This window comes from Syngnathoides biaculeatus, chromosome 14, assembly GCF_019802595.1.
Source record: "Syngnathoides biaculeatus isolate LvHL_M chromosome 14, ASM1980259v1, whole genome shotgun sequence".
In the NCBI taxonomy this organism is placed as follows: Eukaryota; Metazoa; Chordata; class Actinopteri; order Syngnathiformes; family Syngnathidae; genus Syngnathoides; species Syngnathoides biaculeatus.
Window position 1 is genome coordinate 20,944,333 of NC_084653.1, and position 12,159 is coordinate 20,956,491.

Below are 12,159 nucleotides of genomic sequence, written 5' to 3' on the forward strand. Positions count from 1 at the left end.
CTGGAGGAGCCCACCAAAGAGAGGCTGTTTACGGTCTTGGGATGCACACACGCTTACACGTATTCTTGCCAGTTTGTAAGCACTGCTGCCTGCAGGAAGTAATAATGTTAGTGCGCTTCCGGAGTAAAAAAGCCTCCTCTGGGGAGTGTGGTTGTCCTGTCCATCACAACAGGACAAGGAGAAAACAACAGTAAAGGACCAAATTATGAAACACTTAGAAACGTTTGTGAATTAGTGGCTGGTATGATACAATAAAATAGATTGATGGAGCAAGAAAGACATTGTTAGCGTTCAAACTTAACAGGAGAGAAAATAAATCTATGAAGCCGGAACAGTCTTGCCGTCTGATTGTGATCAAAATTAGTAGTTGAAACATTATCTGTATGATTAATCACTGATAATCAAAGTTAAAGTTGCAAGTAGCGGTGAACGCTAGTACTAGCACACCCATTCTCATGGTAGTGATTCCAAATGATTTAATGCCATGGTCTGTCGCATTAAATGGTGGAGGCAGAAAGGTTTTATGGGTTTTTCATGAGCAAATAATAGACAGAGCTGAATATAATCTAAATAAAATGATCAAATGATTATCAGAGGGTATTAAAACAATTGCGTTTGTACATGTTTTGAGAGAAGCTATTAATTCAGGGAACAGGGAACACTCTAAAGTTGACCACAACAGCGATGAAGTTTGATTTTATGATTGATTCAAATTTGGAAGCATTTTTTTCTCACAGGAAAGAATAATAATCCACCCTGACTCAGTTACACCATTTCTGTCAGGGGGAATGGGCCAGAATTCCAGCAGCGTACTGTCAGAAGCTTGTGGAAATGTACTCAAAACGTTAAACCCAAGTCATGCGGTTCAAAGGAAATGCTACTCGATACTAAGGAAATGTATGGAAAGTTTAGATCTCAAAGAAAATATGACATTTAAGAAATTCTCTTTCTCATTATTGTGGCATGTAACAAAATTAAATGATTTTGGTGATCCTGATTGACCTGAAACCGGAGATACATAATCTGATTTGAGTTCAGACTGGGACACAAAAAATTTAATGTTTTTGCACATTATATGTAAATATCTGGCTTAAAATTTTGTACTGCCACTGTATTGAGAATTTGTTTTACACAGCATACAGATTTTGTCGTACAAAAGCCGTGTAATTAAATACACCACCTCTTCAGTGTACATCCACTTCTCCAGTGTGTATGTGTGGTGCATTCGTCTTTAGCTGGATGGCGCACAACTGTTCACACACGAACAGAGCATTGGAAGGCCTTTTGGGAAAGTCTGTGTGTCAGGCTTTATCATTTATATATCCCACTGTGAGCTAGTGATAAGAGTGTGCGTGCTCATCCCTTCCTTCAGCATTCTGCAGTCCTTCGGTGTATGCCTTCCTCTCATGTTGCTGTGTGGTGCACATGCAAGCTGGCAGGCAGTTTCAGTGCAACTATCTGGGTTAGCATGTGTTTTTCTGTAGACTGCTTAGCTTTGTGAATGTGGTCGTTTGAAAATATCAAACACTTAAAAAAAAAAAAGTAGTGCTCCATAAAATTTGTACAGTATTAACGTGTAAAGTGGCATGACGACACTCAGAATTTTTATTGTTGTGAACCTCTACGTACTGTTGAAAATTGTATTTTTATTTCCCATCAATCCATCTTTTTTTTTTTTTTTTTTTTTTTAAGCATAGGTGATACACAATGACTTGGTGTGACCCGCATATAGATTTACTTTATTTTGCCACAGTGGAAACGGAACTCAACAATGAATACTTCCGTTGTAATCCCGCTCAATTGAAGAGAGTTGTGATATATGCAGCCCTCAATTGCAGTCAAGCAATCATGCAGTATTTCATCTGTTAAAAAATGTTAAAAGAATATATCTGGAAATTTTGTCCATACAAGCGATATGAGATATCTTTAAATTTGTTGATATCGCTACAAGAAAACATGTGAGCACAAAAGGAAGGAGTAGTAAGACTGAGCCTTGAGGAACTCCCCAAGAGAGGGGAAAAAAAACTCTGACTTATGGGGGATGAACGATCTATATGATAGGATATAAACCAGTTAACGTTGGTCCCCGTGATGCGTACCCAATCCTTCTTTTTTTCTGAGATGCTGTAATGATCCATGGTTTCAAAAGCACCACTGAGACCAAGCAGAAGCCGGTCTATTTGCTGACATTAGAGGCCATCAGAATGTCGCTGGAGACTCTAAGAAGAGCAGTTTCTGTGGAATGCATTTGACCGTAACCAGACGCAAATGTATCACAATATGTTGCATCTGTTCAACATGGTGACTGGTTTGTGACATTTTTTTCCCCCAAAATGTTTAACACAAAGAAAGGGATCCTTAGAATTGGGTCAAATAGTTGCTAAGAATAGATTTTTTTTTTTTAAAGCAAATGTGACACAACAGAAGCCAGTGAGGAATTGAGTGAGAATGGGGGGGGAAAGGACAAACAGTGCAGCATACAGTACCTACATTTTCAACTGGGTTGTAGGCAGGATACTCTATGGAATTACCTGAAAATGATGTCATGCCCTGAAATGGCCAGCAATCAGTCTCAGCCGTTTCCTGCTTTTCGCTCAGTTAGCTGGGATTGGCTCCGTGGAAAAGGATGGGATGGACCAATACACTGCTACGCTAACAAGAATTGTCACTTGCTTAATAATGATGTTGAAGGATGATGGAATTTTTTGATATGCTGCTCCCAACTGTCTTGGACTTCTATGTTGAAGGTCACCTTCTGTGTTGATCAAACTGGAGGAATAAAATCCATCCATCCATTTTTGAACTGCTTATCCTCACGAGGGTCGCTGGAGCCTATCCCTTCTGTCAACTGGCAGGAGGCGGGGTACACCCTGAACTGGTTGCCAGCCAATCACAGGGCACATGGAGACAGACAACAGTCGCACTTACAATCACACCAAGGGGTACTTTAGAGTGTCCAATTAATGTTGCATGTTTTTGGGATGTGGGAGGAAACCGGAATGCCCGGAGAAAAGGCACAGGAAAAACATGCAAACTTTGATTTGAACCCCAGTCCTCAGAACTGTGTGGCTAATGCTCTCCAGCTGCTCCACCATACCATCCAGGAGGAATAAAAAGATTTAAAATCTGCTTTGTTCTTCACTTTTTTCATGTATTAAAATTCTCATTTGATTAAATATTTTCATTTTTCTCATTCCTGAATCTGCATTTCACCATATGCATCCATCTGGAAATTACAATCTATATTTGTTTTTTTACGGTGGAGTGACCGGCTAGAGGGTTGGTCTCACAGTTCTGTGGACTGGAGTTCAAATCCCGGTTCTGCCTGCCTGGACTTCGCATGTTCTTTCATTGCGTGTGCAGGTTTTCTCCGGGCACTACGGTTTCCTCCCACATCTCAAAAACATCCATTAATTGAATACTCTAAATTGCCCCTAGGTGTGATTGTGAGTTTGACTCTTGTCTGTCTCGATGTGCCCTGCTATTGACTGGCAACCACTTCAGGGTCTACCCCGCTTCCTGCCCGATGATAGCTGGGATAGGCTCCAGCACTTTCGCGACCCTTGCGAGGATAAGCAACTCAGAAAATGGATGGATTTGGTCTTTCCACCATAATAAAAGATGAATACAGTATAATACTTAAATTTCATATGTGATGTTTTCATTTCAAAGTAGCTCGCTCTTAGCTAAGTGGTCTAGTACTAGGTTACACTGTATTTTCCCCATTCCCTGCGAGAGAATTTGCTGCTTCTTTGGAACTTATTGACATTCTTTAGACGTGAAGCACTCCGTGTACTGCAAGTCTTTGCTTGTACGATCTTCCTATCTTTGTTGCAATGATTGGGGATAGAAGGCATGTAAGCCTCCTCTATATGGATTTGCTGCCTTATCACAATGGTAGTTGTCATTGCGCTATAATGTACAATTATGTGTTCACAGATCTGACATCGCCCTAATGATATGTCTTTTTGTGGTTGTAGTTATTTTGCTTTTTTTTTGTCTCACTCATCACTGACTTATCCTTCCTGCTGTTTTTTTGGATTTCACAGATCCTGGTAGGAGCGTGATGAGCGCACGCTTCCGCTTGCCTGCTGGCAGATCCTACAATGTCCGGGCGACGGAGCTGGAGCGAGACAGGCACCACACACAAGTTGTGTGCAACGTACTGCTGCTGGACAACACTGTCCAGGCTTTTAAAGTCAGCGTAAGTACTTCGCTTCGCAGATGGTACTAGGTCCTCCCTCCATATGAATATTGTTTGAATTTATAAACTTGGAGGCACCTTACCGAGAGTGAACAAACCACGGCATGCTGATTTTTGGAGCAGACACCAAATGACCATGCCCTTGCTTACATGCTCTGGAGCACAAAAAACTTCCAAACAATAGTCAACAGTCACAACAGCTTTGACACTTTTCACATAGGCTCTATTCTGTGTGCTGCTCATCCCACAAATATATGCTCCATATCAAGGAAAAATCGTGACGCAAAAATCATGTTCACTCCCGTATTGTACTCAGATTGAAGTGGCTGTTCAAACCATTATGTGCCAAGGCGTTTTTCCTTTTAAGAGATACAAAAATAATACCCGATTGCATTAGAAACATGTTCACTACCTCTTGTCTCTTCTGACCGTAAAGATTTTCTGAGAATTTTGGCTGCATGACACCTTATATGCATCAGAGTGCTGATTTCTGTTGATTGAGAAGTGGGACAGAAACGAATCACAATAGTGTGTTTTATTTACGTCTGGCTGGATGTCTGTTTGTGTTTATTTGTTTACTGCCAGTGGAGCCTTGCATAAAATGAGGTGTAAAGTTTGGCGGTGACTAATATTATAACAGTTTATTGCCAGATGTGATAACACATTTAATCCGCGCTTTGTGTCTGTTTCAATATGTTTGTTGAGGATGACAGCCTCGTGAGGAAAATCCCTGTGACTCACAAAACACAATTTTCCAAACAACATTCCTCCTGACAGATCGCTTCCTTTTGTAGACATAGACCCGTGTGTGTGTCTGAGTGTAGAATGCAGATCTGCACGGTCACTGTACAGCAAATAAGCCCCGGTCAAGGGTGTAACTTTGAATTTGACAGTATAGGAGGATGTCTGCACAAGTTGATGCAGGTGCTGCTGAGGTATGTTGTCGAGAGTAGACCTCTCCGCCTTTGGGTTCTGAGATATGATCAGTGTCTTTGAAGAGGAATAGGTTTATGAAGTGAATTCAAATATTTATACAAAATGTCAAATGCCAAGCACAATGTTGATTTCCTTAGGTTTTTAATTGAAGAAATGTGTCTTCTGCATATCACAATCACAAATTAGCTGAATTTAAATACATTAGTCGGTCCACTCAGCCTCTCTGCTTCCTACTCACGAGTCTCCGTAGTCCCCCTTCCCTACATGGAGCTGAATGAATGACTCGGCCTCTGTCAGTGTCATTGATCGGACCCTTGTAGCCGCAGACACTTCCTGGAAAGACCAGCCACCCTGAGAGTCACAATACTTCTATTGATCCTAGCCTTGACGGGCCTTCATTCTAATGGTGAGTTAAAATCCAGAGGCACTTGCTTATTGTCATGGAAACAGAAGTGAGAGTGGTGAAATTGGGGGTGGGGCAACCCACACACACTGGTTGTATAGATGGAGTTGTTGTACCTAGCGTTACGACAAAAAGGCTCTTCCCCCAGATGATCCTTCCACATTGAGCCAGTTGGGAAGCAGACTCAAAACCTAAGGCATCTACATTGTATCAACAATGCTCAATTAGTACTACGGAAAGAAATCTTTAAGGGCTTATCTCACTGCCGGAGTTATCGTTTATTGGTCGTGGTGAGTCAGCTCAGGAGACCAAAATATTGTTTGTGCTGTCACCAGATTGTCTCCTGTAGACCGGTTTGTCTTGAAGTCGCCTCGAGAAGACTATGCCAGAAAACAGCAGAGACAACTCCCCAGTCGAGACTTCAAAAGGTCTCAGAAAAAAGTCGAACATGTTTGAATTTACCATGACTCCACGGTGACTGGCTACTCAACAGTAGATTTCCCTCTCTATTTACGACCACCATTTTTCACTCCGGTCAGGCCAGCCTCCATTTGAAGTCAAGCAACGATTGTTCACAGCTATGCACTCCGGTAACATGCCGCCAGCCTTCTGAGCACGTTGGTGTTTCTGGAATGCATAGTATTAACAATCTTTGAGGCAGCTCGCTTGACTTTGACTTTTCCACCGGAGGCTGGCTTGATGACAGTCATTTTTATTCATACATTGTTCATCCTTTACATGTTGGAAATGTGACTTTGAAGAAATAATAGCGCCGCGGGATCCACAAATTTTTTTGTCCAGTACCATTTTCCCGTTATATTTCCTTATGGATGAACAGATTAGTTGTCTTTTTGTGGGGTTTGACAAGTGTGCCGCACTCTGCGTTGACTTCTGGTTTAACGTCACTTCTCCTGAATCTGAACATGTTCAGAAAATGAAAGATAATGCTTTTCGTGGAACTAACTCCTTACATCATCTCCAATATTTTCTGTACTGTACATTTTTTAGGTATGACTGACTACTAAGGCGCCAACTGCAGGATGCACACTGCACTCGGTTGTTATTTAGGCAGGTTAATGTAGCCTTAAGCCTTTCTGGGCAGGGGCTGCAAATTTGCAACAAGTTTAATATAATCAAAAATTTTAGGTCCAGAGTATCATTTTCTGAAAGTTTCAGATTTTTCTCTCTGCAAAATTTTATTTGGTCCATAGAGGGTTAACTGTGCATTCATCTCCCTCGTTATTGGGCGTCTGCTGTTTGGCGAAAAAGTGCCCCAGCTGCAGCAAACCCACAAACCCAAAAATGGCCGACAGTCAGGCTAGTTTAATCCTGGCAGCAAAAATCAGGATATCGATTAAAATTTGATGAATTATGCCGGCCATTCATACTTAAATTCTCACCTAATATAGTCTCCTGCTGACTTAATGTTTTTGGAATACCATAGCAAGCTGAAGTATCTGGAGAAAACCCACACAAACAAGGTAGAACATGCAAATTTAGGAAGGCCAGAGCTCGGATTCATACCTCCAGGTTTAGAACTGCAAGGTGTGTGTGCTAACCACTCATTCACTTTGCCGCTAAATTACAATATTGCACGCGCAATTTATAACAGTTTCAGAATTTAATTGGCTTAATCTTGGATTAGTTCAATTTCTCATCAGGAAAGTGAAATTTTGAAATGCAAACAAATTTGTGGCAGAATTGTAACAGAACAGATTTTCTACTTCAGTTGTTCCACTGTAGAGGATTGGATAAGTTTCTTAAATGTGATTGTAACAGAGCCATGCACAGATTAACTATGTACATTTATAAAGTGAAATGAGGTCTTTATTAATAAATGAGTGGGTCGCTTGTTCTTTAAAAGCGCAAAAATGCTTACCTGTTTTTTTTCCTTCAGATTCATACATCTATCCCTCTTCAATACCACTTGTCCTTATTAGGGTCATGGGTGCACTGGAGCCAGGTCCCAGTTGACTTTTGAGTGAAAGGCGGGGTCGTCCTTGAACTGGCTGCCAGCCAACTGCAGTGCACATATTGACAAACGACCATTCACTCACATTCAAACTGAAGGACAATTTAGAGGTTTCAATTAATGTAACATGTTTTTGGAATGTGAGTGGAAGCCACAATACTTGCAGAAAATCCCGTGCAGACTTGACATAGAAGAGGAGAGAGTTGAGATTCAAACGCTGAACCACAGAACTGTGAGGCAGATATGCTAACCACAAGGGCACTGTTTGTTGAGATTATTTCATTTGAATGATGTGCTATTTTGTGGAATTGTGGTGGAGTTGTAGTTAATTTTTAGGCAGTTAATTTTAAACAAGTCTTAACTGATTGCCACAAGTTATCTTCCTCAGGCAGTAATCATAATCACCTTATCACGTGATGTCAATTAGTATTCCAGAAATACTAATAAACACATTTTGTGTTTAGAAAGATTTTGTGCAGCCCTTGTGTCAAAAAGTGCGTGTATGCACTTACACACATCTTTTGAGTTCTCCAAAAAAGTGAATGTTGCTTTTCTGGTGCAGCTTTCTTCCTAACAGGAAAGACTGCTTCACATATTCTGGACTGTCAGGGATGTCAATATTCCCACATAGTAGTTTGGGTGTCCCTCAGAGGGGCTTTTGTGTCTCTGGAATCACAAGTTTTAGTAAAAGAAAACAAACAAAAAACAAATGCAGTCACAACTTTGCCATGGACGTGCCACATTATAAGATGTGGCAGGCTGGGTCGTGCCCTTGTACCGCAAGTTCAAGAAACTAAGCTTTCTTTTGTGATTATGTTCCGTGTTACAGAAAATATTTGTTTCAATTAATTTTCCCGCAAATTCTACTTAAAGTGTCATCCCTATAATCATTCTAAAATAGATATTGAAATGAAAAATACATATAACATTATTCACTTCAATGTCTATACGAAAAAATAAATATGAGCGGAGAGCGCGTCATCCATGCGCAAAGTTGCGGAAGCCTCATTCGACATCCAAGTGGTCGCCATATTGGCTGCATCTCCTACCCGTGGCGTCACCTCGGACATTCGCCATTGAAAAGACGCTGTGGCCCCTACTATGGGACACGCCCCTTCAGACATGGAAGCTCTTTTCGAAGAAGAGACCATCTCACGGTCGAGTGAAGTGTGAGGCAATAATACTCTGTTTCGAGCCATATTTAGATGATATGCGGATCACGGCCAAACCACCACCCCGTCCGATCCACCTCCGCGTGGCGGTGATTAAAAACAACGCCGCCTGCGAGGGACGACGACGCACCGCCAAAACCGCCTCCCTGTCTGATCCACTTCTGCGGCGGAGATTAGCCACTGCGGCTGACAAGGCTAGACCTTGTCGACAAGGCTGGCGGCGATTCACAAGGCCTGCGGAGGCCGTCCTTCAGCGGCTGCTGCACGGAAGCCTTCCGATGCGCACATTGACACATTTAGCACCCCGACTTACAAATTATGGCCCCAACTATTGGTTTTTCTTTTAGTAGGTGTATACACACTTACCTGTCATTTGGAACCCACGAAGCTCTCGTCCTTTGCACCTGTGCAATCCATTTTTCACGACGAACAGGATCTTTTGGAAAAGTATGAAGAGCGAATCCATCCTTCCTCGTGTTCGAGCAATATCTGGCAATGCAACAAACCGGCATTTTGGCTAACACGAAGGAACAGCGAGCTATCTTCCCGCAGGTAAAACTAATAGAAAGAAACAAGTCCACTTGAGCACGCTACTGCCTCTGTCACTTCCTGCTTTTTGTCGAAAACAAATCCCTCGAGAGGATTTTCATGGCGGGAGTTAAAAAAAGCCACATACATCAAAATCATGTTTTGTGGTGAAAAAACGGATGGGTCCATACCGGCTACCGTTTTTTTCATTAATAACATACTAAAAATCATCAATTTCATGACACTTGACCTTTAAGGTTTGTTCAGTGGAGACAAGCCCTTTTATGCCACAGTCTTACATTTCCTCCTTGCTGTTTGAATGCCCCGTCTTACCACGTCTGTCTGTGTCTCATGCACGGGGACACTATTTGTGCCAGTGAATGTGGTGGACTGATGAAGAGAGTCACAAGGAGCCTTTGTCTCATTCAGCAGTGTCGTCAATCACTCATTTTCCCTTCTCTGCTCACTTTTGTCTTTCCTCTCTGTGAATCTCTGTCTTCGTACTTTGTCACATTCTCTGCGTTACACACACTTACTCTATTTTGCTAGCCCTTGTTGTTCATCTCGTGTCGGTCTTCCCATAGTTGCAGTTTGATGTCATGCGTACTGCCGACCCGTCCTACCTCTAGAACACGCAGTTCGCGCTCAAAGTTTGTTGTGAAAAAGTAGAAAGAATGCGCGGACATGCTCGCCCTTGTTCGTGTCCCGGTTTTAACAATGCACGACTATTCGCTCCCTTTGCACATTTTCCTCTCATGCTTTTAGAACCGTTGCGCTTGTTTCAACACATACGCGGAGCGGCGGAGGCTTCCCTGTGAACAAGGCATAAAAAGCGCTCTGAGTATTTGCACATCTGACTTGGGAGGCTGCTTCATACAATACAGTGTGGAAGGAGTGAGCATGCCTATGAATAACCTTATAAAGGAAGGAAGCCTTTGAAAATGTTTGACCCAAATATTGTGCGTTATCTGAAACCGGAGATGATTAATTGTATCTAAAAATACACAGACAAAATGTTTTGTTCTTGATAAATGGAAAAAAAAGATTCACATTTTTCCCCCACAAATAACAAATGCCACCCTTGAAATTTCATTTTTTTTTTTGAAAGTCAAATGATCCCAAACTTTGGATCAGCTCTCCTTTGCTCATTCTTTCCTCCTGTCTCACTGCCATCGTGCCAACTTTTTTCAACACTGACTGGTGGGTGTGTCTGCAGTAATAGCGGTCCACGTGGAAAAATTATCACTGGAAACTTCCAGGCAGAGATTTTTGCTACTTTTTTGGAATAAAAATATTCAGGTAAATGATTTTCACTTACAGTGTAATCATTAATCGGCACTTAATTGAGGCCACCTCAAATCATGAGAACCAAAAGAATGTGTGCATATGTAATCTTCTTCTTTTTCTTTTGGCTTGTCCTGTTAGGGTTCGCCACAGCGTGTCATCTTTTTCCATCTAAGTCTATCTCCTGCATCTTCCTCTCTAACCCCAACTGCCCTCATGTCTTCCCTCACCACATCCATAAACCTTCTCTTTGGTCTTCTTCTTGGTCCGTTGCCTGGGAGTTCCATCCTCAGCACCCTTCTACCAACATACTCACTCTCTCGCCTTTGAACATGTCCAAACCGTCGAAGTCTGCTCTCTCGAATCTTGTCTCCAAAGCATCCAACTTTGGCTGTCCCTCTAATGAGCTAATTTCTAATCCTAGCCAACCTGTTCACACCAAGCAGGAACCTCAGCATTTTAATTTTTGCTACCTCAAGTTCTGCTTCTGTCACATGGAACACCGGACACCTTCCGCCAAATGTTGAACCCCGCTTGGACCCGTTTCTTCACTTCCTTACCACACTCTCCATTTCTCTGTATTGTTGACCCCAAGTATTTGAAGTCATCCGCCCTCACTATCTCTTCTCCCTGGAGCTTCACTCCTCCTCCTCCTCCTCCGTCCCTCACATTCATGCACATATATTCTGTTTTACTTCGGCTAATCTTCATTCCTCTCCTTTCCATTGCGTGTCTCCATCTTTCTAATTGCTCCTCTGCCTGCCCCCTGTTTTCACTGCAGATCACAATATCATCTGCGAGCATCATGGTCCAAGGGGAATCGAGTCTAACCTTGTCTTTTAGCCTCTCCATTACTACTGCAAACAGGAGGGCGCTCAGAGGGGAACCCTGATGCAGTCCCACCTCCACCTTAATTTCTTCTGACACACCGGCACATCTCACCGCTGTTCTCCTGCCCTCATACATGTCCTGTACTATTCTAACATATTTCTCCGCCACACTCGACTTGCGCATGTCGTACCACAGGTCCTCTCTTGGTACGCTGTCATACTGTAAATTTTGAAGTGAAGTGAGCGGTAAGGTTAAGAAGAGCAGAGCCCAGACTGTGTTTGGTAATGCCAGTTGACTCACACACAAACACAGCTAATAGACGACCCGTGACCCTTGAGGCCCGCCATATCAACGAGCCAACTGTCAACTATCCGTCTGCATGTGCCTTGCACACACATTGACACACTCGCACGTGTTCACGGTCACAGACTGGGCTGTAAAAGTGTGTCACGGGGGAAAAGAGTGAGAGGTGGAAGAAAGCAGTAGGTTAGTGTGTGTACGTGTGTGTGTATTCTCTCACGGGAGCTCTGATTGTGTGGTTGCACTCGGACTTGGTTTTAGCAAGCTCAGATGTGAATTTTTGTTGCCCACGTGGTTTCACACTTCATATTCTCACTCTTATTGCTCCTTTTTGGATTTGTGCTCATGCTAAAATGTTTTCAATCAATGTATGCTGACAACTGCGTGGCACCATATTGAATATACAGCAGGAATCCACATTTTTGTCACTGGCCTTATTTCCCGCTTGGACAAAAAAATTGTGCAACTAGGTAATTGTTAGTAACTTTACTATAGCCTTGTAGCCATATATCCACACACTGATTTAGTT

General features: G+C 42.4%; 1 protein-coding gene across 3 annotated transcripts in view; it reads left to right on the forward strand.

Annotated features, from left to right (window-relative positions):
- The window catches only part of ptpn4a (protein tyrosine phosphatase non-receptor type 4a), a 72,553-nt gene that overhangs the window by 17,350 nt on the left and 43,044 nt on the right, over nt 1-12,159 (forward strand). For all 3 annotated transcript variants that reach the window (XM_061841584.1, XM_061841585.1, XM_061841586.1), the window contains exon 2: nt 4,050-4,204. In XM_061841584.1, the coding sequence (XP_061697568.1) occupies nt 4,067-4,204 (138 nt within the window). In that variant the 5' untranslated portion in view covers nt 4,050-4,066. The remainder of the gene's footprint in view (nt 1-4,049; nt 4,205-12,159) is intronic.